Source organism: Lycium barbarum, chromosome 9, assembly GCF_019175385.1.
Source record: "Lycium barbarum isolate Lr01 chromosome 9, ASM1917538v2, whole genome shotgun sequence".
NCBI lineage: Eukaryota > Viridiplantae > Streptophyta > Magnoliopsida > Solanales > Solanaceae > Lycium > Lycium barbarum.
Window position 1 is genome coordinate 19460369 of NC_083345.1, and position 22332 is coordinate 19482700.

General features: G+C 35.6%; 1 protein-coding gene across 1 annotated transcript; it reads left to right on the plus strand.

Annotated features, from left to right (window-relative positions):
- The first annotated feature begins 13758 nt into the window (after nucleotides 1–13758).
- On the plus strand, nucleotides 13759–15571 carry LOC132609588 (berberine bridge enzyme-like 8). Its single transcript, XM_060323647.1, has one exon. The coding sequence runs from the start codon at nucleotides 13829–13831 to the stop codon at nucleotides 15452–15454; it is 1626 nt and encodes a 541-aa protein (XP_060179630.1). The 5' UTR covers nucleotides 13759–13828; the 3' UTR covers nucleotides 15455–15571.
- The last annotated feature ends 6761 nt before the right edge of the window (nucleotides 15572–22332 follow it).

Consider the following 22332-nt stretch of genomic DNA (forward strand, 5'->3'; position numbering starts at 1 on the left):
CCTTCTGGTCACGGGTCAATATGCATACATGTAAATGAATGCAATGCATAAATGTGAACTAACATAATCATATACAACACTCAGGACCCATGAACAGAAGGGATAATCATAAGAGGGGTATAGGAACATCAAAGACTGAAGTACTCCTAGTGCTTCTAAGATTAGAGTAATATGGAAGCTCGTTTACTCGTTGTTCGCTCATATCATAGGATCAAGCCAAAAAGAAATAAAGGGAAAGCCTTAACATACCTTTTTGGTCGCCTTAACTTTAACTACTCAACGCTTGGCCTCCCAGGCTCGTAAATCTATATTCAAGAAAATTTATACTATTTTTAGACTCATTTTCATAGGCCTGTTTTAAGCCCTCATACTAACTCTTTCTAGAATCTACCGAAAATTCGGCAGCATCTCCTTTGTTTATATCCCTAGCCCGAAATCGCAATTACCAACAACCAACAACCAACAATAATAACAACAAAAATACCAATATCAACATCATCATCACCAACATCAACATACTTCATAAGACATCTCATATGATGTTTATCTAATTTCTTAACCGACAAATTAACTATACACTCACTTAATCACTCTACCTTTGTAAATAAACCTAAGGCAACATTAATAAGGAAAGATTCATACCTTAGTCTTATTAAAGCAACAATATATCCGATGTTTACCTTGAATCCATGCCAAATTTCTCCGCAAAAAGATGCTATAGTCACAGCTATGCACCACCCGAGACTTGATTAGCTAAAGTCACTCAAATCCCTCAATTGTTTACGACCAAAATGACCCGATATGTTTCTAAGCCTTTAAATCTGATTCTTGGTGAAAATAATAGGGTTTTGACCCTTTTATAGATGGATAAGGCCGGTTCGTGCACTGTAGTAGTTAGTGTGGCAGTTACTATAGCAGCGCGGCTACTGTGGCATGTTGGTTACTGTAGCGCGCGCTTCTGCTTTGTCAGCCTAATTTGTAACGTCCATAATTCTATACTCCTTTATCGTATCGATGAGTGATTGATTATGTTGGAAACTAGACTCGACGAGCTTCATTTTAGGATTTTGAAACACCTTAAAACTCCTAATATACTAGGAGATACACCCCTCCAAAGTTGACCCAAAAGTTTATCAACTTTTTTTATCAAATTTTTGACAAACTTAATTTCTCCGATTTGCTTGATCCCGGAACCTTTAGACGCTTGCTTAACACTTGTTAAGAGTATTCATTAACCTTATAAGGGTTCCATGACCTCCCCGAGCTTACGTTAGTTTACTCACAACGCACATGACGCGAAAATTTTCGAGGTGTAACATCCTCCCCCTTTAGGAACATTCGTCCTCGAATGTCGATTTACCTCACGTCCTTTTCAGAAACCTTATAGGGGATGTTAATGTGAACTCACAATGAACTCACCTTCTTCAATTTCTTTCGGTTATCCTCTTTCTCTTATATCTTGCATAATAGAACACTTAGTCATAACTCAACTCCTTCTTCTTTTATAATTTATTCCTTCAAGATGTATTGTTCACTTTTTCTTACCTCTTAACCTTTACACAAGACTTATAACTCACCTATGTCCCTCGTCTATTTATTAGAGACCTTACAGCCCTTGGAGTGTTTCATGCCTCTCGGTAACTTGTAGGCCATTCGCAGACTCTACGAATCAAATGAAATTTTCTCGCCAATAACTCTACATAGTCCTACCGTTCCAGTCCATATTCTGAGATCTTCAGCCTTATCCATCACTCTTCGACTTCTTTAAAGGACTTTAACTTTACTTTCTATTTTTTAATCTCAATCTTTGGAGTTGGATATCAAGTATGGCAATAGAGTTTTCTCATACAGTAATTGTACATAGCTGCTCTGTAATTTGACCATCATTAACTAGTATGATTCTGAAAGAATTTCTGGTTTGACACATAAATCCTAGGGTGCTGACTCTAGGTCTGAAAAGGTCTTTAAGTCACTGGCTTGCGTATAATCTGTAAGGCTCAATATATCAAAGGCTAAGTTGGCTCTTCTTTCTAAATTTCATTGCGTTCTTCTGAGATGGTACTTCCCAGAGTACTTAGTCTAATATAGGCGGGGGAACTCTTGTCGATTCTGAGAATCTTAGATCTTTCTAATATTTACTATTAATAAATAAATCTGGTCCCAACCTTGTATAGATTCATCTGAATACTGAAATATTGATCTCAATAAGCGTTAGGGGTTGTCTCGGTTACCTTTGAAATCTGTCACGCAAATTTGTAGTGTATCCTTAAGTATCTCATGGTATGCTCAGCTTAAGCAAGACTTATCTAGAGTCTTCAAATCCTTCTGGAGTGAGCTATAATCTGCGCTTCCCTTATCTGAATGACGGACATAAGCAATGGACACATCATACTATTCCCCTGACATTGGATTTACGTAGTCCCCTGCTGTACAAGTAGTCCTGATGGACAGGAAATAGGCTAATTCCATAGGCCTACTGGTAATGTCCCTAACTGAATTAAACTTCCGTGGTAACATGGTCATCTGTACTGATGATTTCTCGCCTTCGAATTAGAATTTCAATAACTTTCTATAACTTACTGAACTTATGTTATCTCGCTTTCATTGCATTATAAAGTTTTCTATGTCTTTCCTTATACCCTTGTTAGTAGTATCAATGTATGTCCTTGCTGTTCTCAATTGCCTAGTATAGCGAGGCAATAAGATTTTCCTTTCATCAGTCATCAATCTGATCACGTTGGATAATCTGCTTCAGTATAATTCCAATCCGTAGGATGTATAAAGGTAGCTCCTCCCTTGAGGATCCATAATCCTATAATGAGCTGACATCAAATTCAACGAACTATTTTTACTTGACTTAATAAGGCTATGCCCCAGATAGATGCCATGATCTAAGTTTACTAATCAATTATGATATTGACGAACTGCTGAACTCACAAGTCCTCAACATTTCCTCTTTATCTTAACATAAACTGAGTTACTCTAGATCTGTGGCTCGAACATTAGCGACTTTATTTGTTTCCATTGACTTCCCAATCATCGGAGTCTTTCCATTATTCTATTTATTGACCTTGTTGTAAACTTAACCATCTTTGCTTAAGGGTGCGCTACAACCTCTTAGGGTACTTATATAATTCAGATCGACGCTACCCCAATACATCCTTTCTTGTGCACATAACTATAACTAGCTTAAGAGCATGGGTCGAATGATTCTTCTTGTACCTTTACAGCTATCCTGAGGCATGAGCTATAATCTCGCCATGCTGTATCAATCCATAACTTAACTCAATGCTTGAATCATCATAACACGTGATATGGCTGTCCGGTCCCTTTAGGAATGTTACACTTGATGCTGAAACTTCACTTTTTACTCATCTTCTAGAAACTTAGGGTTATAATTATCAGTCTTCTGGAGTCTAGCTAATTCCTTGGCCAGTTTATTAGTGGCACAGCACGTGGGAAAAAATCCTTCACAAGATTCCAATAATAACTTGTTAACTCCAAGAAATCACCGACTTCTATGAGTTATCTAGCCCTTGGGAAATTCTATATAGCTTCAACTCTCCTTAATTCTAACCTTAGAAGCACTATACCGTTTGATTTGGAAAAATTTCTGAGCCGACAATTCTTGATCCTAAGAACTATAGGTCTGCACGTAACAAACAACATGCTCTGACTTTGAGCAAGAATAACTGCAAGATCGTCTAGGAACACTGTTACGAATAGATTTCGGAGGAGTCTAAACACACTTACTCATCAAGCCTATAATATTGTTGGGGCCTTAGTCAGTCCAAATGGCGTTGCTCAAAACTCGAGGTAACTTACCTAATCCTGAGAGTTGTCTTTGGGATGCCTTTCCTCTGACCTTTATCTGGGAATAACTAGAGCCCATGTTCATCTTTAAGGAAGCATTCTGGGGTAGAAAAACAAATCGTCAACCCTTAATCGTACTTGGTCATCCTTAGCTATCATCTTATTTAGCTGCTTACAATCACTTGTACATATGCAAGGAGCTATCTTACTCCCTTGTAGACCGAATTGATTCAACTGATCCTTCAAATAAGCTTTATTTTCTTCAACTTTGTAGGGATCATTTGCATAAGGCAAAGTAAATATTGGCTGCGCACTTAACAATACTTTTGTTTAGCAAGACTAATCCTTTACTTAGAGAAAGTCATGGGGTCTCCCTCGGACATCCCTAAAATTTATTCACCATAAAAGTGAACTGGAAGATCGATAACTTGGCTTTCATAATACGAAGTCCGATCATATGGTATGCATACTTTTTTCAGATTCATCTTCTCGATATTAGGACAAGAGATAAACTTATTCCTTAGTACTTATACAAATTTGCCTGACTTGAATGCCTTTGAAGGTCTGCACCCAATTTCTTTTGTAGACTATATCATTTCAGTCTGTATACCTTGGAAGGCATACTATATACTTTATAGGCTACTCATAGATATTCCTATAATGTTCTGCTTAATACCTTATTCGCTATCCCGCATTAGAACACATCCTTTGGCAGAACACATAATTCGATCCTTGACTTTTAATGGCTTGGTTCTTTACATATCACAAAACTCGCAATCTTTCAAGACGTTGACCTTAACAATTACTCCCACAAGCTACCTTATAACCATCTTGTAATCCTTAGTCAAAATTATATATATTCTATAATCTAGTCCTTGCCAAGGACCTCAAATTCACTAATTAACTCACTTTCTGCAAATCTCATCTATTCGTATCTACTACACCTTGTATCATTGGTGTCGTATTCCTTTATTCGGCTTTTTTTTTTTTTCTGTTTCTTTCCTCTTAAAGGCCAATATATTATAAAACCAGGGTGCTTCAATCTAATACTGCTAATAAGTGTAGGGGATGAAATATCACCTTATCTTTCTTCAATTTATTACAATTTTTGTGTCCCACCTTATCTGCTTAGTCATACTACAACTTCTGTATCTGTCCCTGAGAAATCTCTCTGAGAGTACATAAACTTATATGACTTAAAATTTCAATTCTCACTTCAAAATCCATGTCTGTAATAAGGATGTCCTGACTATAATTATTCATAAGAATAATCCATTATCAACTTTCTGAGGCCCCAGAGTAACGAATGATCGATGATATCCTGAGATTAGGTCATCTACATATAAACCATAACTGGTTCTGATGGAAAGGGCCATATACCTATAAATAAGATGCTGGTGAACTTAGGTCAGATATATCTGGGAATAAAGCCCCTTTGTCCTTATTAAAAGCACTGATCCTTAACTGACTCTCTTCTTCCTCTATCTCGTACTCCCCACGATCTGTGGGTAACTCCTGGTTAACTAAATCCCAAGATAGAGAACTAGTTACCTTTTTGATACTAACATCAGAAGCTGGCCTAACATAATGCTAAAACGTAGGGAAAATTTGGATGTGCGAATCTCTGTACTTTCTCAATTACATCTTCATCCACAGGAGTCTCGTGAACCCTTAAACGGGTCTTTGTCATATGATTTCTCAGTCGGATCTCCTCCTCCTAGAGCCACATCCTCCGATGGGTCCGTCTCAATGGAATAGCTGATGCTCTTTCTTATACCTCTTGACATCCTCGATCCTGAGTCAACGGGTGATACGGGTCTCACGTCTACCTTCGGAGCCTTACTTACGCTCCCATTAACTGAACTTGTCCTCTTCTTCAATACAATCCTGCAATTTAACAAAAATCATACCATGAACGAGCTTTCCTATAATTGTCTCTACTGCATGATCTATGATCAGAAAGAAAGATGACCATCCTAAATATCCTACAGCCTCCTGCCTATAAGTGTGGTGCACGACACACCCATAGGCAAGACTGTTGGATATGGCTCATAGACAACCCTAGGACAAGCTGCTCTATACCACTTTTGTCACAGCCCAACCAGAGGGCTATGACGGACACCCAGAAGCTGACCTCCTAGATGCCACAAAACATACATAACATACCTGCTCATGCTCATTCTGGGCCACCTGAAGGGCGCTTACAACATGATCTGCTGACTGATAGATATCATAAACTAGAGGGCCACAACCATCAAAAGATATGTATACATGCATCACTAAACTGAACCGGGTACAAGCCGACAAGGCTACCCGATAAAACTATGTAACCAAACATGTGTTGAGCGGGCCACATTGTCTGACTGAATATAAGCATCTATGAGCCTCTACTAACATGCTGGACATGCTATGGACCGGACAGGGCCCCTGCCCTACCCATATACATCAAAACATATACTCGGTCTATACGGCAACTCCGGCAAGAGAGGAGTGCTCCGTTATCCAGCTAAAGAAGCAGCCTAAGGATACGATCGATCTTCCTGGCTATCTGAACCTGCAGGCATGAACGCAACCCCCTGAACAATAGGGGATTCAGTACGGATAATGTACTGAGTATGTAAGGCAGAAAAGTAACATACACATAGGAGTCATGAAGAAACTCTAAAAATGAAAAGCTAAACTAACTGACTGAATACATCTGTATGAATGCATCTATATATCTATATATCTGACTATCTGAACATTCTATATATCTCTGCTTACTGAAAATGCCTCTGAGGGCGTATGATATGTATAAGTCATAGTGCCGAGGAACGTACAGCCCGATTCATATCCCATATAATAGTGCCGAGGAACGTATGGCCCGATCCATATATCATATAATTGTGCCGAGGAACGTACGGCCCGATCCATATATCATATAGGCCCCTTCGGGCAGCCCCTGCGGGCATCATAATCATCATCTCTGTGTACCAACTGATCAGGTGGTAATGCGTATATAACGCCTTTCCCTTTTCCCATACCCCACATACATATAACATATGCATATATATCGCCTTCTTGTCACGGGTCAATATGCATACAGGTAAATGAATGTAATGCATAAATGTGAACTAACATAATCATGATACAAAACTGAGGACACATGAACAGAAGGGATAATCATAAGAGGGGTACAGGAACATCAAATACTGAAGTACTCTTAGTGCTTCTAAGAGTAGAGTAATATGGAAACTTATTTACTCGTTGTTCACTCATATCATAGGATCATGCCAAAAAGAAAGAAAGGGAAAGCCTTAACATACCTTTTTGGTCGCTTTACTTAACTACTCAACGCTTGACCTCCCAGGCTCGTTAGTCTATATTCAAGAAAATTTATACTATTTTTAGACTCATTTTCATAGGTCTATCTTAAGCCCTCGAACTAACTCTTTCTAGAATCTGCCGAAATTTCGGTAGCATCTCCCTTGTTTATATCTCAAGGCTGAAATCGCAATTACTAACAACCAACAACCAACAACAACAACAACAACATCATCACTAACATCAACATACTCCATAAGACATCTCATATGATGTTTATCCAATTTCTTAACCGATAATTAACTATACGCTCATTTAATCGCTCTGCCTTCGTAAATAAACCTAAGACAACATTAATAAGGAATGATTCATACCTTAGTCGTATGAAAACAACAATATCTCCGATGTTCACCTTGAATCCACTACAAATTCCACCGCAAAACAATGCTATAGTCACAACTATGCACCACTCGAGACTTGATTAGCTAAGGTCACTCAAATCCCTTAATTTGTTTTTACCAAAATAACCCTATATGTTGTTGAGCCTTTAAATCTGATTTTTGGTGAAAAAAATGGGGGTTTTACCCTTTTGTAGATGGATAAGGTCGGTTCGTGCACTATAGCAGTTATTACTGTAGCAATGTAGCAGCACGACTACTGTAGTACCTCGGTTACTGTAGCACGCGTTTCTGCTCTGTCAGTCTAACTTGTCACATTCATAATTCTCTACTCCAATGTCGTATCGATGAGAAGTTTGTTGAGTTAGAAACTAGACTCGACGAGCTTCATTTTAGGATTTTGAAACACCTTAAAACTCCTTATATACTAGGAGATACACCCCTCCAAAGTTGACCCAAAATTCTGTCAACTTTTTTGCCAAATTTTCGATAAACTTATTTTCTTCGATTTGCTTGATCTCGGAACCTTTAGAAGTTTTCGTAATACTTGTTAAGAGTATTCATTAACCTTATAAGGATTCCATGACCTCTCCGAGCTTACGTTAGATTACTCATAACGCACATGACGCGAAAATGTTCGAGGTGTAACATAATCATAAGGTGCCTTCAAATAATCCGTCAAAGAAACATCGTCTAGAATGTACCACTGTCCATAACTAGTTACACCTTACGGCGTAAATGATTTTGAATATCTTCCAATTATATTTAAATCAAAATCACTCCTACTAACTTATAGTCTATTATACAAGTCTTGGAGTAGTTTTGAGAATTTTAAGTTAAGTGGAAACTTAACATGGTATTTTGGGGGAGAATCATAATGCAAATTATTTTTCTCGAATATAATTGCTCTATCCCAGGATAAAGAAACCCTAATTATTGGAACATCTTCCATTTTTTAACTAATTTAGGATTACAAAATGTAAAAGTTGGATGAAACTTAGAATTTGTGTAAAAAATTGGATGAAACTTAGAAATTGTGTTTTTTCGTTCATACAAAATCTGTATTAATAAGGTTTTAATGCGTTGAATATTCAATCAACGCATGCATGCAATTAGTGTGTCTTGAAGTGTTACGTCAAGTCAAATTAAGTACGGAGCGTTGCATAACGCATGAATTAACTGCATTATGTCAGTTTATGTCTGCATAATGCAGTAATTTACTGCGTTATATATGTATAACGCAGTAAATTACTACGCTATGTCTCTGCGCTGTATTGTCACCCTCAGTTGTCATACAGAAAAACGTCATAATTTGAATTCAAAATTTGTGTTTCATGCTTAGCAAGTGTTATAAACGTAATTTGATGAATAACTACCAACCACACAAAATTGAGTTACTATGTCATATTTTAACCAATTTGGAGATATTAGTCGTATTATATCGTTCTCTCAGGAGACATATTCGACGCAATGGGTAGGACATGGGAAGTGGGTGAAGATTTTGAATACTCGAACAACCCAAACTAGAGATATAACCAACATTACAACAATTTGATGGTAGATGAGTGGAATATGCATGTTAGGGAGGCTGCAGCACTGGAACAAAACTTGAGGTCACTAAGGCTTAAACGCCTAAAAAGACGTGTTATGTGAATGCCTCGTGGCACTCCACAAGAGTTGAATTTTGCTCTTAACCGTTTTCGCGAAGAGAATAATTGGATGAAAATACGTTGCCTCAGGGTAGAATATGGTCAACATAGTTACTTCAGATTCAGATCTAAGTGGGATTCGGACTGTGAGATGTCCGATGATGATGATTCGTCATGATATTATTAATAATTGTATTGTATTAAATAAAGTTGGTGGGTCATAGTCATGATCCCACCACCTATTGAGTTTGATACCTACATAAAGAGCCTTTTGCTACTTGGTATCTACTTAAAATTCAATGTCGAATTGTAGAAATATAGATTGGTCGGTATTTTTTCCACAAGATTCGAATAGCAGTGGTGATGACAACTCAAATCAAAGCAACTATTCCGGTGATTCCTCAACCGATAACAGTGAATTCGTGCTAGACGATTTGAAGCCCCACCTTTTGATATAGCGTAATGGCGATTTTCGCAAACTGAAACATTCAGATCCACGTGAATATTATTGTGATTTACGTCGCGAATGGGCATATCGGTACTCCGAATCACAATATCTTGTTCGTGACTTGAAAAATATCAACACTCAAATCCCCAAAAGGTACTCAATAACCATGCCTTGAGTAAGTCCAGAAACTTTCGAGGCTGCGGTACAAAGGATTAGAAAAGAAACCAACAGAATGCTAGCAAGACGTTGTAGATTTTACATGCTAAAGTTGGCCGAAGAACAAGCATTATCAACAAGTAAACAATTAACATCTACACAAAAAAGATATGTCTTAAGAAACTCAAAATATTGTTCTGAGGACGATATTGAGGACTTCTATTCTGATGATAATTAAGAATATTGTGATTTTAGTTTTATGTTTAATTAAGAATGTATTTTTACTATTTTCAGTTTGTTATTAATGAACAAGTTTAAGTATTTTCATATTGTTATAACTTAAAGCTAATGACACCAAGTCTTCAAACAAAAAAGGAGTTCGAGCACTTTTCAACCACTAAAACGGCAATCTGAAGTTTTGCTTATCTTTAATGTATTGAGCCTACCTTATTAATGGCACAAAAATAAGTAGGGTTCTATATAAAATATTGAAGTTTCGGAGTCCCGAAGCATGATTAATCTATAGGTAAAGTACGTTAAAAAGTGTAAAAAAAAGGAGTTATCAAAAAGAAAATGGGGGGGGGGGGGGGGGGGGGAACGCTTTAACGCAGTAATTTACTGGGTTAAAGTACTTAACCCCACTGTTACGGTTAAGTCCTTTAACGCAGTAAATTATTGCGTTAAAGGTAGTTTTGTTACCTTTTTTTTTGTTGGGGTATTTTGGTTCAAATGGTTTTTTTGGGGTCATTTTGGTTCCGGACTCTAGTTCGGGCGACCTTTGAACCTCTACAATAATTATTGTAAGATTTTCTTTTTTTATTAGTTGTACTATAAGACTTTACTCTCTTAACTATGGCTGGAATACATCTTTTAATTAGTAATGTCAACCATTACAATTTAAATTGGACAAGTGTTGCACATTTAAGAGTTCAGTGGACTAAATGGAGGGATTATCACTTGAGACTATCTGAATCCGAAAGTAAAGATCACTCGAAAAGTGAATTGTTGCATTAGAAGGATGTCTTCCTAACGCTCTTCCTATGATCTGTGTCTTACTTCCTCCGCTCCTTTTTATTTGTTACTTTAATCAAATAAAGTGAATTGTTGCATTAGAAGGATGTCTTCCTAACACTCTGTTTGGAACGTTGTTACCCATTGTATTGTATTGTATTGTTACCGCAAAAACAATGTTTGTTTTGATTGTTATTTAAAATGTATTGTATCATATTGTTAAATTTCGTCGTTACGTAACAATGAAAAGCCCCATTTTATGTAACAACCGATTTGGTGTTATCCCATTGTTACCTAATTTCTTTTTCCAATTATATCCTTACTTAATATTTCATAATCCTATTTTACCCTTTACCTTATATTATTTAACTCCACCCAAAAATCATATACCCTACATCTTCTACGTAACTCTGTCTCCTTCTAGGTTTGGTTTATCTGCTCCCTACGTCTTCTTCCTTCTTCTATCTCCTTCTACATTTTTTCTTTATTGTCTTGCTCCCTGCTTTTTCTTCCTTCTTTTAATTTTATATGTTTGCTTTTTGTTTAGGTTTCTGCTATAGTTTCAAAGTTACAGGTACCTCTTGTTCTCCATGACCATCTTTTTAAAACTTCTTATCATTCTGCCGTTTTTCAAAATTGTAAGTTATTATTTGTATTGCGCTCCTTATTCACAATCATCATTAATTTGCTTGCTTTCTTGTTTTATTTTTTTGCATAGAATATTGTGCTTATTTGCTGTGCTTTACCATGCTTTTGTTAAACCATGACTCTAGAATTGTATAATACACCTGTATGTGAATGCTGGTTTACTTTGTGGAAATTTCTCATATTGTTCATGTTGAGTTAAATGCCAATCTGAAATTTTACTTGTTGATGCTGCTTGTTCATTGTTCATCTATGTGAACAATGTGTTTCTTTTTAAAAACCGAAAAAAATTGAAAAAACCAAATAACCGAAAAAACTGATAAAATTCTTTGTAAAAACGCAGATATGTGTCGCACACTGATGGGATGTCCGCAGGAAGACCGCAAGATTCTTTTATTGACCATGATGTCACCCGAAGATTAAGTTTAGAATAAGTTTATTTAAATTTTAAGTATTTATGATTTTGTGGACCGCATGAATATTTCGTTATTGACAATTATTTCGTTATGCATTTTAAGCTATGGATTATATGAAAAATATTGGCATCGTGAGAAAATCGTTTGTGGGGTGTCTTCAAACTTTCTATACCAGTGAAATTTTAAAGATTTTGAGTGGTTAATAACGTTTCTTAACTATTTAGGATTGAATTTGAAATCTGAATTTGTAAACTTATAGTTTAGGGCATTTTAGTAAACTTACCAATTAAAATACAGTACGATACATTCAATCAAAACAAAAAATATGTTATGACACAGCAACAAACAATACAGTCTATCCAAACGTTGTATCTACAAAACAGCACAGTACAATACAATACAGTACATTATGAAACAATGAGTAACAACGTTCCAAACAGAGTGTTTCTTCCTCCGCTCCTTTTTATTTGTTACTTTAATCAAATAAATTCGATCTAAAATAATTTTTTGTTTAAGAGTTTAACTTATATATACTGATAATATAAAACTTATATTGTTAGATCATCTAAATTATTTATAGGTAATCCTTCATCATTCAGAATTTTTAACTTAAACAATTTACTATTTGAAAAAAGTAACAAAACTAATATAATATTTTTGAGTTTTTCAGAAATAAACTAACATATTTGGTAGTAACGTTTCACACACATTTATTAAAGAACTTTAACGAATAAAAGTTGATGGTCGACGAAATACATATTGCATAATCAGGAGATTTTCTCTTTTCTTATCTACTGACGCCTCTTTGCTCTTTCTATCTTCTCTCCCTCTCTCGAAACGTGAAAAGGCATTTTGAAGATGGGTGAATTAATTTTCTAAGCTATTTTTGTGTTTTAATTGTTGATTTCCAGGCCTAAGAAGGATTGGAGTAAAAATCACATGTTTTTTTCTGTCTCTCTCAAATCTTTTTTATTATAAATTAAATACTCCTTCCGTCCAAATGACACATTTTTTAATTAGTAAAAATGTAATTTTTAACTTCCCATTTTACTCTTAATGAGATGATTAATAGATACATACTCTCTCCGTCCCAATTTATGTGATATAATTTGATTGGACACGGAGTTTAAGAAATAAAAGAATACCTTTGAATTTTGTAGTTTAAAACAAGCCAAAAATATTTGTGTGGTTATAAATCATCTCGTTAAGCATAAAAAGTAAAGTTTAAAGTTAAACTGTTGTCAAATAAGGAAATGTATCATTTTTTTGGGACTATAAAGGAAAGTGTATCATATAAATTGGGAGAGAGAAAGTAATATTATTGCTCATTTTAAGCAAAATTCTTAAATTTATACCCTATCAAACACCTTCACATAAATTGAGACGGTGTTTCCCGGCAAACTGAAAAGGAAGGGGGTTATTCTATCCGATCAAAATTAATTAGTTTAATCAAATTCACAACAGGAAACAAATAAGATGAGTAGTTTTTACATATGTTGTATTTTATATTGAATATATTTTAAATCTTCTGTTTTACTAGGAATTTAATAAATTGTATAGGAAACCTGTACTCTATCTGTTTTAATTTATGTACTTCCTCTGTCATAAAAAGATTATCTTTTTTTTTTTTAGTCTGTTCTAAAAAGATTTTTATATTTATAAATAATTTAAATTTATGAGATGATTTATAGTAACATAAATATGTAAGACTTATTTTGAACTATACATTTTAAAAATCTTTCTTTATTTTTTAAATATTATGTCGAATAAAAAGAGGACAATATTTTTAGAATCGATGGTTTTCGCTTTACGATAAGAATAGATCCAAACTGAATGAATACAATAATGCTCTACTGTAGTTGAGTTTTACTAACAAAAAGTTTACAATATGGTGCATAAAAGTGAGATCCCTTGTCTATTTATAGTCAGCTTGAAGAGACCAGCTCTCACCGACAAAACAACAAGAGGAGAGTTTTAAGCGTTCCCTTAATGAATCTTCATCTTCTTCTTCTTGTTTTCCTTGTTTCATGGGCAAGCTCAAGCTCAGCCCAAGATCATCTCAGCTTCATTCAGTGTCTTAAACTCTATTCAGATCCTCTTTTTCCAATCTCCACAAACCTCTACAATCCAGAAGATGCTTCTTATTCATCTGTCCTTCGAGCTTCCATTCGAAACCTTCGCTTCAACGAGTCTTTCACCCCAAAACCTCGCCTCATTATCACCGCTACTCATGAGTCTCAGGTCCAGGCTGCCATTTTATGTGGCAAGAACCATGGCCTGGAGATGAGAACCCGTAGTGGTGGACACGATTATGAGGGTTCTTCGTATGTATCGTACGTTCCATTTTTCATCCTCGATCTTTTGAACTTTAGGACCATCGATGTGAACATCAAAGAAGAGACTGCTTGGGTTCAAGCGGGTGCCACACTTGGGGAGCTTTATTATGCAATTGCAAATAAAAGCAATGTTCATGGTTTCCCTGCTGGGATGTGTCCTACTGTTGGTGTAGGTGGGCATTTCAGTGGTGGGGGCTTTGGTAACATGATGAGAAAATACGGTCTTTCTGTTGATAACATCATTGATGCAAAAATAGTTGATGTACAAGGTCGTATTCTTGGAAGAGAGTCTATGGGAGAAGACTTGTTTTGGGCCATTACAGGAGGCAGTGCAGCCAGTTTTGGTTTGGTCCTAGCATATAAAATAAAGTTAGTCCCCGTGCCAAAAAATGTTACCGTCTTTCAAGTAGCGAAAACGGGTGAAGATAACATTACAGAATCAGTTCACCGTTGGCTAGAAATAGCAGATGGTTTTGATAGAGATGTATTCCTCCATATGATTCTTGATGTGGCAAATCGTGGAGAAGTGAACAAAAACAAGACGATCCGAGCCAAATATATTGGGCTTTTCTTAGGAGATTCGCAAAGACTCATTTCTCTCATGAATGAGACTTTCCCGGAACTGGGATTGCAAAAACAAGATTGCCAAGAGGTGAGTTGGATAGAATCTGTGGTATACTGGGGAAATTTCTCCATAAATAATGGTACATCCACTGAAGTTTTACTCAACAGAACACCTTCAAAACTGTACCATAGCAAGATGAAATCCGACTATCTCCAGAGGTCTATACCAAAGGAAGGGCTAAAGTTGATATTCAAGAAAATGGTTGAACTAGAAGCTCCATACATGTTTTTCTTCCATTATGGAGGGAAAATGAGTGAGATTTCACCTGATGCAAAACCATTCCCTCACAGAGCTGGAAACATAGCCAATATTATGTATGGAACAGACTGGATTGAGTATGGATTTGAAGCTGATGAATATTACAGTGGTTTAACAAGAAAGCTCTATGACTTCATGACTCCTTTTGTGTCCAAATTCCCAAGGCAAGCATATTTTAACTTCAAAGACTTTGATTTAGGAGTCAATCACCATGGAGAGCACAGCTATTTACAGGGGAAAGGATATGGATATAAGTATTTCAAGGAGAATTATGACAGATTGGTGGAGATTAAGAGTAGAGTTGATCCTGAGAATTACTTCAAAAATGAACAAAGCATCCCAGTCCGTCCATTTCCGGAAGAGGGTAAACTTAAAGCGGGTGTTGGTGTTATTTAGAGAAGATGTAAGTTACCTATTTGAAGTATTTGCCTACTAATTATGTACTTTAACTTGATCACTCGAGTGGTAATGTGGTATTGTAATATTAAAATAAAGAATACTTCTTTGCAAAAAGTCCAGTTATTTAATTCCAGTTATTTTATTAACTGTATGTTGATTGAATGGTTACTCCGTTGTTTATTGATCTGACATTAACGAGTGGTACCGAGAAAATCCATAAATAATTCACACTGGTTTCAACTTTCACTTTTTATACGGGATCAAAGAAACTGACTGCTGAATCTGGTTTTTTATTTTTTTCCTTAAAAGTAAAATTTAAACATGTCCCAATTATAAAAGGGTCTTTTATATTTATATAACGGAAAAGGATCAAATATACTCCTATACTATTAGAAAAGGGTTAAATATATCCCTCGTTATAATTTGGGTCCAAATATGCCCTTTCCGTTATACTTTGGGTCCAAATATACCCCTCTATTTCCCAAAGTATAACGAGGGATATATTTAACCCTTTTCTAATAGTGCAGGGGTATATTTGACCCTTTTCCGTTATATTTTGGGTTCAAATGTACTCCTTCTCCGTTAAAATTGTCCAACATGGACATGGGATCTGACGTGACGCTGATAACTCGGTGAAATGACCATCACATGACATGCCACCTCACCACCCCAACCCATTTACCCCTCCCTTCTCTTCTTCTTCCATCACTATCATTTCCTCCCCCTTCACAACCTTTGCTACCATTAGCACCACCACTTAATAAATAAACACTTATGTTCAAGTGATTCCAAATCTCATTCATGGCCTAATGACTTCCTAACTTGTTCAAGTGTTAGCCATATTATTCTTTTGCAACAATAGCAGCAAAACAGTAGTAGCAGAAAGCTTGCAATTTGCTTAACCATGAAATCATCACTAAAGACCTTTACACAATATTCATCCACCTTCTGTGCTTATACAATCTCAGCTTCAATCGATTTCCTAATGCTTAAAATGAATCGAAAGGTAGCTTGCGAGAAACCCGTTGACCAATTCTCGCTTATGAAACTGATTGATTCTTCTCTCTCTTCAAATGGGTACACTCCTACTTCTCTTCTATTCCCCGAATACTCTCGATTCATTGATTGTAATTTATGTAATAAACTTATTAGACTCTATACAGATTCAAAATATCACTTGCATTCAGTTTTTATTTATTAAGTGGCGGTGTTAATGGTGGCAAAGGTTGTGAAGGGGGAGAAAATGGTAGCGATGGAAGAAGAAGGGAAGAGAGGGGTAAATGGGTTGGAGGCGCTGAGGTGGCATGCCATGTGGGGTAAATGGGTTGGAGGCGGTGAGGTGGCATGCTATGTGATTTCCACCTCACTGAGTTGTTAGCGCCATATCAGATCTCATGTTTATCTTGGACAATTTTAACGGAGAAGGGGATACATTTGAACCCAAAGTATAACAGAGAGGTATATTTAAACTCAAAGTATAACGAAAATGATATATTTGAACTCAAAATATAACGAGGGGGTATATTTAACCCTTGTTCTAATAGTACAAGGTATATTTAACCTTTTTCCGTTTATATAATATAAAGTTACGGAGGAAGAGATCCTGGATGGTGTTGTATTAATAAAGTCAAAAGAGAGGGGACTCTTTAAAAAACACTCATTGAACAAGAAGGTACCATTTAATTCATTTTTGAATCCATTAAGAAAAAATGTATAAATATACTTCCAGCGTATGAGATGCGCTAATTGTGATTTAAGGTCTAAGAAAAGCCCTATGAACAAATCAAATTGGAAACTATGCTACAAACTAAGTTTTAAAAGAACTTGCATAAGAAACTACTTCAAGCAAGCACAACTACGAAGAAATAAAGATTTATGTTGAGGATTACTTTGGAGTGGATCTCTCCTAATTCCTAAACCGACACCCACCCAAACTACTGACACGTATATGAGGCAGTTTGGATTGGCTTATAAGCTGGTTTACTCCCTTGTAAGCCATTTTTAATTTATTTGGGTGTTTGGTAAAGTAGAAAAGTGTTTAAAGTAAGTTAAACAGTGTTTAAAATAAGCCAAAAGCAAGAAGTTGGGAAACCCCCAATTTGTTTTTTTTTGCTTAAAGTCATTTTGGTTTGACCAACAAAATTACTCATTTGTCCTTTATATTTTCTTCTAATTCCAATATTACTCTCACTACTAAAAACCCTAAACTATCATCTTTTCCGTCTTTTCTTCTTTCTTCTCCTCACTTCTTTCCTCCACGATTTCACTGGCAGTTCGACGGTAGCAGTAAGTTCTTTATCCATCAATTCAAGCTTTACTTTTTTCGATTCAGTGTCATATTAACACATTTTTGCTCCTTTACTTTTTTTTTATTTGCTTTTGTTTCTGCTTTATAAATCTCCAAACACACGAGTGTCTCAACATTTATATTGGAACTGAATTAAAATATAAATTAATTTTAATTTGAATCAATTTAGAGTTAAAAATCTTATAGTAATCAGCTTCTTAATAGTGTTAACAACTTTAAGGGTATTTCAGTCATTTTGACATAAAAAGTGCTTAACAGCACTTGTGTAACAAACACATCAACAACTTATTTTCAACTTTAACGCTTTTATCCAAACACGTAATTGTTTTTTTATAAAATAACTTTCAGCACTTCAAAAGTACTTTCAGCGCTTATGTTTAAAATCCACTTTTTTTCCAGCTGATCCAAACGGGCTCTATGTCTCCATGATTGTCTCTAATAATAAGAATATAGTTGTATCTCCTACATTTGATTAAGCAAGCTGAGCAAAGTAAAGGTCTATAACTAGCATGTCACTTGCTAGGTATAAATTAGTCAGAGTCACTAATCAGTGTTGAAGAACTGTTGGATAACCGAACAAGTCCTGCATTATCCTATAATGTTAGCTAAACCCCCTACCTCGAGTGCATGATTTAGATACGTAGAAAGTATTCAATTGGTGATCAAACAATCAAACAACTAAGCGCAGGATATAATAATCAAGCAATCAAAATATTGTATTCAATCCGTATATATATATATATATATATATATATATATATATATATATATATATATATATATATATATATATATATATATATATATAGGGTCTTGCTAACCTACTATCAAGATACCCATTTTTAGTTTACCCAAAATACCCTTAATAGTTTATTGGAACATATTAATAGAGGTGGTTTTTTGGTCTTCTTACAAATAATGCTAAACCCAAAATCTGATACCCCTATTTTATTTGAAAAAAAGATATCGCCATTTCCTCGTCCCTGTCCTCCTTTTCTTCTCCACCATTTCTACTATTTATAGATTCATCTCATTGTGTAAAATTAAAAGATACCATGGTCATAATCTCTAATAACTAGAAATGTTTTCAGCTTTGAAACCATGATCTATTTTATGAAACTCCATTTCTTCTCTTGCATTTTGTTTAAATATTTTGGGGTAGTCTTGGGCAGATACACATCAATGGAGTTACACATGTAATGAATGACCTCTTTTTCTTCTGGAAGTGGGTCTAATTTGGGATTTAGCGTCAATGGTGCTTTTGTGGAGATTTAATCCTCAAATGTGAGATTTGACGTCGATCTTCTTGGTTGCTAACCGTATCCCTCCTTTCGATGAATTTGCCATGTTTAGTCCCTCTATGTTCTTGCTTGGCGAATTCATTTTCGTTTTTATGGTTCTTTCAGATCTGCGATTGTCCTTCACTAAATTATAATTCTATTTTTTTTCTTGGGTTTGTTGACTTTCCCATTACTTGCTATAATTTTATGAACTGGGGACTTGGATGTTCATGTTCAATTTATCTTTTTTGTTTTGTTACCTTCTTCGTTTGTATATGCGGGGAATATTAACTTTTACTTAAATTTGCTTTGGTCTAAGTTTTATTTGTAAGTAAAGATTTGCTAATTCTCAAAAAGTCAGTATTAGTTTTTTTCTGCTAATGAACAAATGTTGGTTGATTTTTAAAAGAAATGCAATCGATTGAATAATCGAATTTTGAAAGGATAAATAACTAAATATGTGAAATTCTTCTCTTTTGCAGCTCTGAAAATAGTGCTGAGAATGCACCAAAAATTGGTCAATTTTGTTGCTAAAATGGTGCAGAAATAGTGCTGAAAACGGTCTAAAATTGTGCAAAAATTGTGCAGAAATAGTGCTGAAATGGTGCTTAAATAGTGCTGAAATGGTGCTAAAATGGTGCTGAAACTGGTCTAAAATTGCGCTGAAACTGGTCTAAAATTGCGCTGAAAATGATTTGATCTATAGCTGCTGAATAACAACCAAAATGGACCAGTTTTGCAGTTAATTTGTTGCTGCAGTATATGTTGAAATGCAACAAAAGAAATGCCTACACAGTGACCAATTTGCTGCTGCATTTTGTGCTAAAATACAACTTAAAAAGCACCCGAAAAAACAACAAATGCACAAAGAAATGGCCAATCTGCTGCTGCAATAGAGTGCTGAAAATGCAGCCTCGAATGCACCAAAAATCTAGCAGAATGGCCATACTTTAGGTGTTGAAATACAGCCTCAAATGCACTTTCATTTTTGGCAATTTTGAGCTACATTCTACAACTAAGGAGATTCTCCTCCATGAATTTGGGCTTTAGAAATTAGTAGCTTATTCTTGAAATCTTGTAAGAAGAGATGATGTTCTCTCTACCTAATGTAATATTGGAGGTTAGGCTTCACGTCCCCCTCCTCTTGTACTCATCTGAAACAGTATTTATACGGAATAAAGTATGTTCATATTCACAAACTGATTTGATATACAATGGATTGTTCTGATTAGTAAAAACAACATCTTGTTCATAAACAAAAAGTGATCTCTTGCAATTTTGAATCTCTACACAACTTAGAGTTGCATTGAACAAAATATGAACTATAGTGGCTGGTTCTAGTAAGCAAAATGATTCTTTCACAATTGGATCACATCAAAGCTTCTTTGTCCATCCTTTTGGAATCCTGCAACCAAAAATAATTTGTTTCTTATTTCAGTTTGTATACATTATGAGTATCTACATTTAACAAGAGATTAGACATAATGAAACTAATACTTACTTGTTAGGAGATTGTGATAGTGGAATTTCAATTGTTTTTCTTTTCAGTGGACAATTTATTGAGTCATGACCAGTTCCACTGTCACGACCCAGCCGGAGGGTCATGACGGGCACCCGGTGCTAACCCACCCGGCACCTCTTATCGTACATTTTCATTCACTTCTAGGCGGGCCACATGGCCTATGCATGATTTCTATACATCAATTATGCTAATCTCGTTGGGCAACAACAAATTCATATCATCATCAACAACTATACCCATATCCATATATACAAGCCAACGAGGCTATCAAAATAATATACAAAATATGAGCCGACAAGACTGAAAGACATCTACCCATACAGAACTGTCTACAAGCCTCTAAGAAGAGTATGTAACATCATATAGGAGGGATAGGACCCCGCCATGCCCATATGTATGTACACAAAAGAATAATTCCCAAAAGCTATAGCTCCGGATGAAATGGAGCTCCTCTATGTAGTCCCTAAAGAGAAATCTATGGATTAAGCATGTCTCCCTGTCCACCTGCGGGCATGACGCAATGTTCACAAACAAAAGGACGTCAGTACGAATAATGTACTGAGTATGTAAAGCATAATCAACATCACAATAGGAGCATAAGAAATAACGTACGAAGTAGCATAAGATATAGCATAAGATGGGGGGAATCGGGAGGTAATAGAGCCATTTGTACCTCTATTATCCATCATCATATTTACTTACTTGACTTTCATAGGGACCTTAAATTTCTAATGCTTACTCATGCATATATACATACATATACATATTCGTATTCATATTTATACCGTACCTGACCACAAAGGTTCGGTGATTCACATACCCGTCCATGACAAGGCTCGGTGATTATACATACCTGGCCCTACCAAGGCTCAGTGTTATCCGTACCCAACTGCAGTGGTGTACGCGCGATAGGTATCATATCCGGCCATATAAGCTCGGTGTTACATAATAGTCATACATACTTAGACACGTATACGTAAGAGTCCATAAGTATCATCAATATCATTGCTATCATCGTTTTTCGATACATCTATCCTTAGAGGATCAACTATCATATAAGGGAGGTACTAGTATCGTAAAAGTATCGAGAATCATGAGCTTTGGTAATCTTAGAGATAGAGTCATTTGGAAGACATTATGGAACTCATGAAAGGATACATATAGCAAAGGAACCATGCCTTAATGAATGAAGGGTTAGCCTTACATACCTCTTTGTCTTCTTAACTATTTAACGTTCACGGTCGAAGCTTGGTCAATCTACATTTAGAAGGATTCATGCCATGTTTAAGCCTTAAGGATACTCTTGAATTCTAACTAGAATAATTCATGATCTAAGGAAAATTGGGTAGCATTTCCCCTATTTAGTCAACTTCCACCATATTACAAAACAACTCCCAACAACCACAATAACACCCACAATTTCATACTCAAGTAATCACATTCCATTAAGCCTTCAAAATTCATCCTTATGTTCAACTTATAGTAACAACTTTTCACCCATTCTTAGCACATTTTCATACAATGCTTCCTCATCACTATTTCTACCTCCCATAACAAGATTATATTCATATAATACTAAGAATCATGACTGAAGTTAGCTTACTACTCAAAAACATCATAAAAGTCACATTTAGCCCTCATTTTCTACTTTCTTCTTCTACCCAAGTTGTTCAACAACCAAGCATTCTTAATAACGTGAAATAAGCATGAAAAATAACCTTTTATATCATGGAAATGAGCTTTGGAGCAGCTATCAACTTATGTG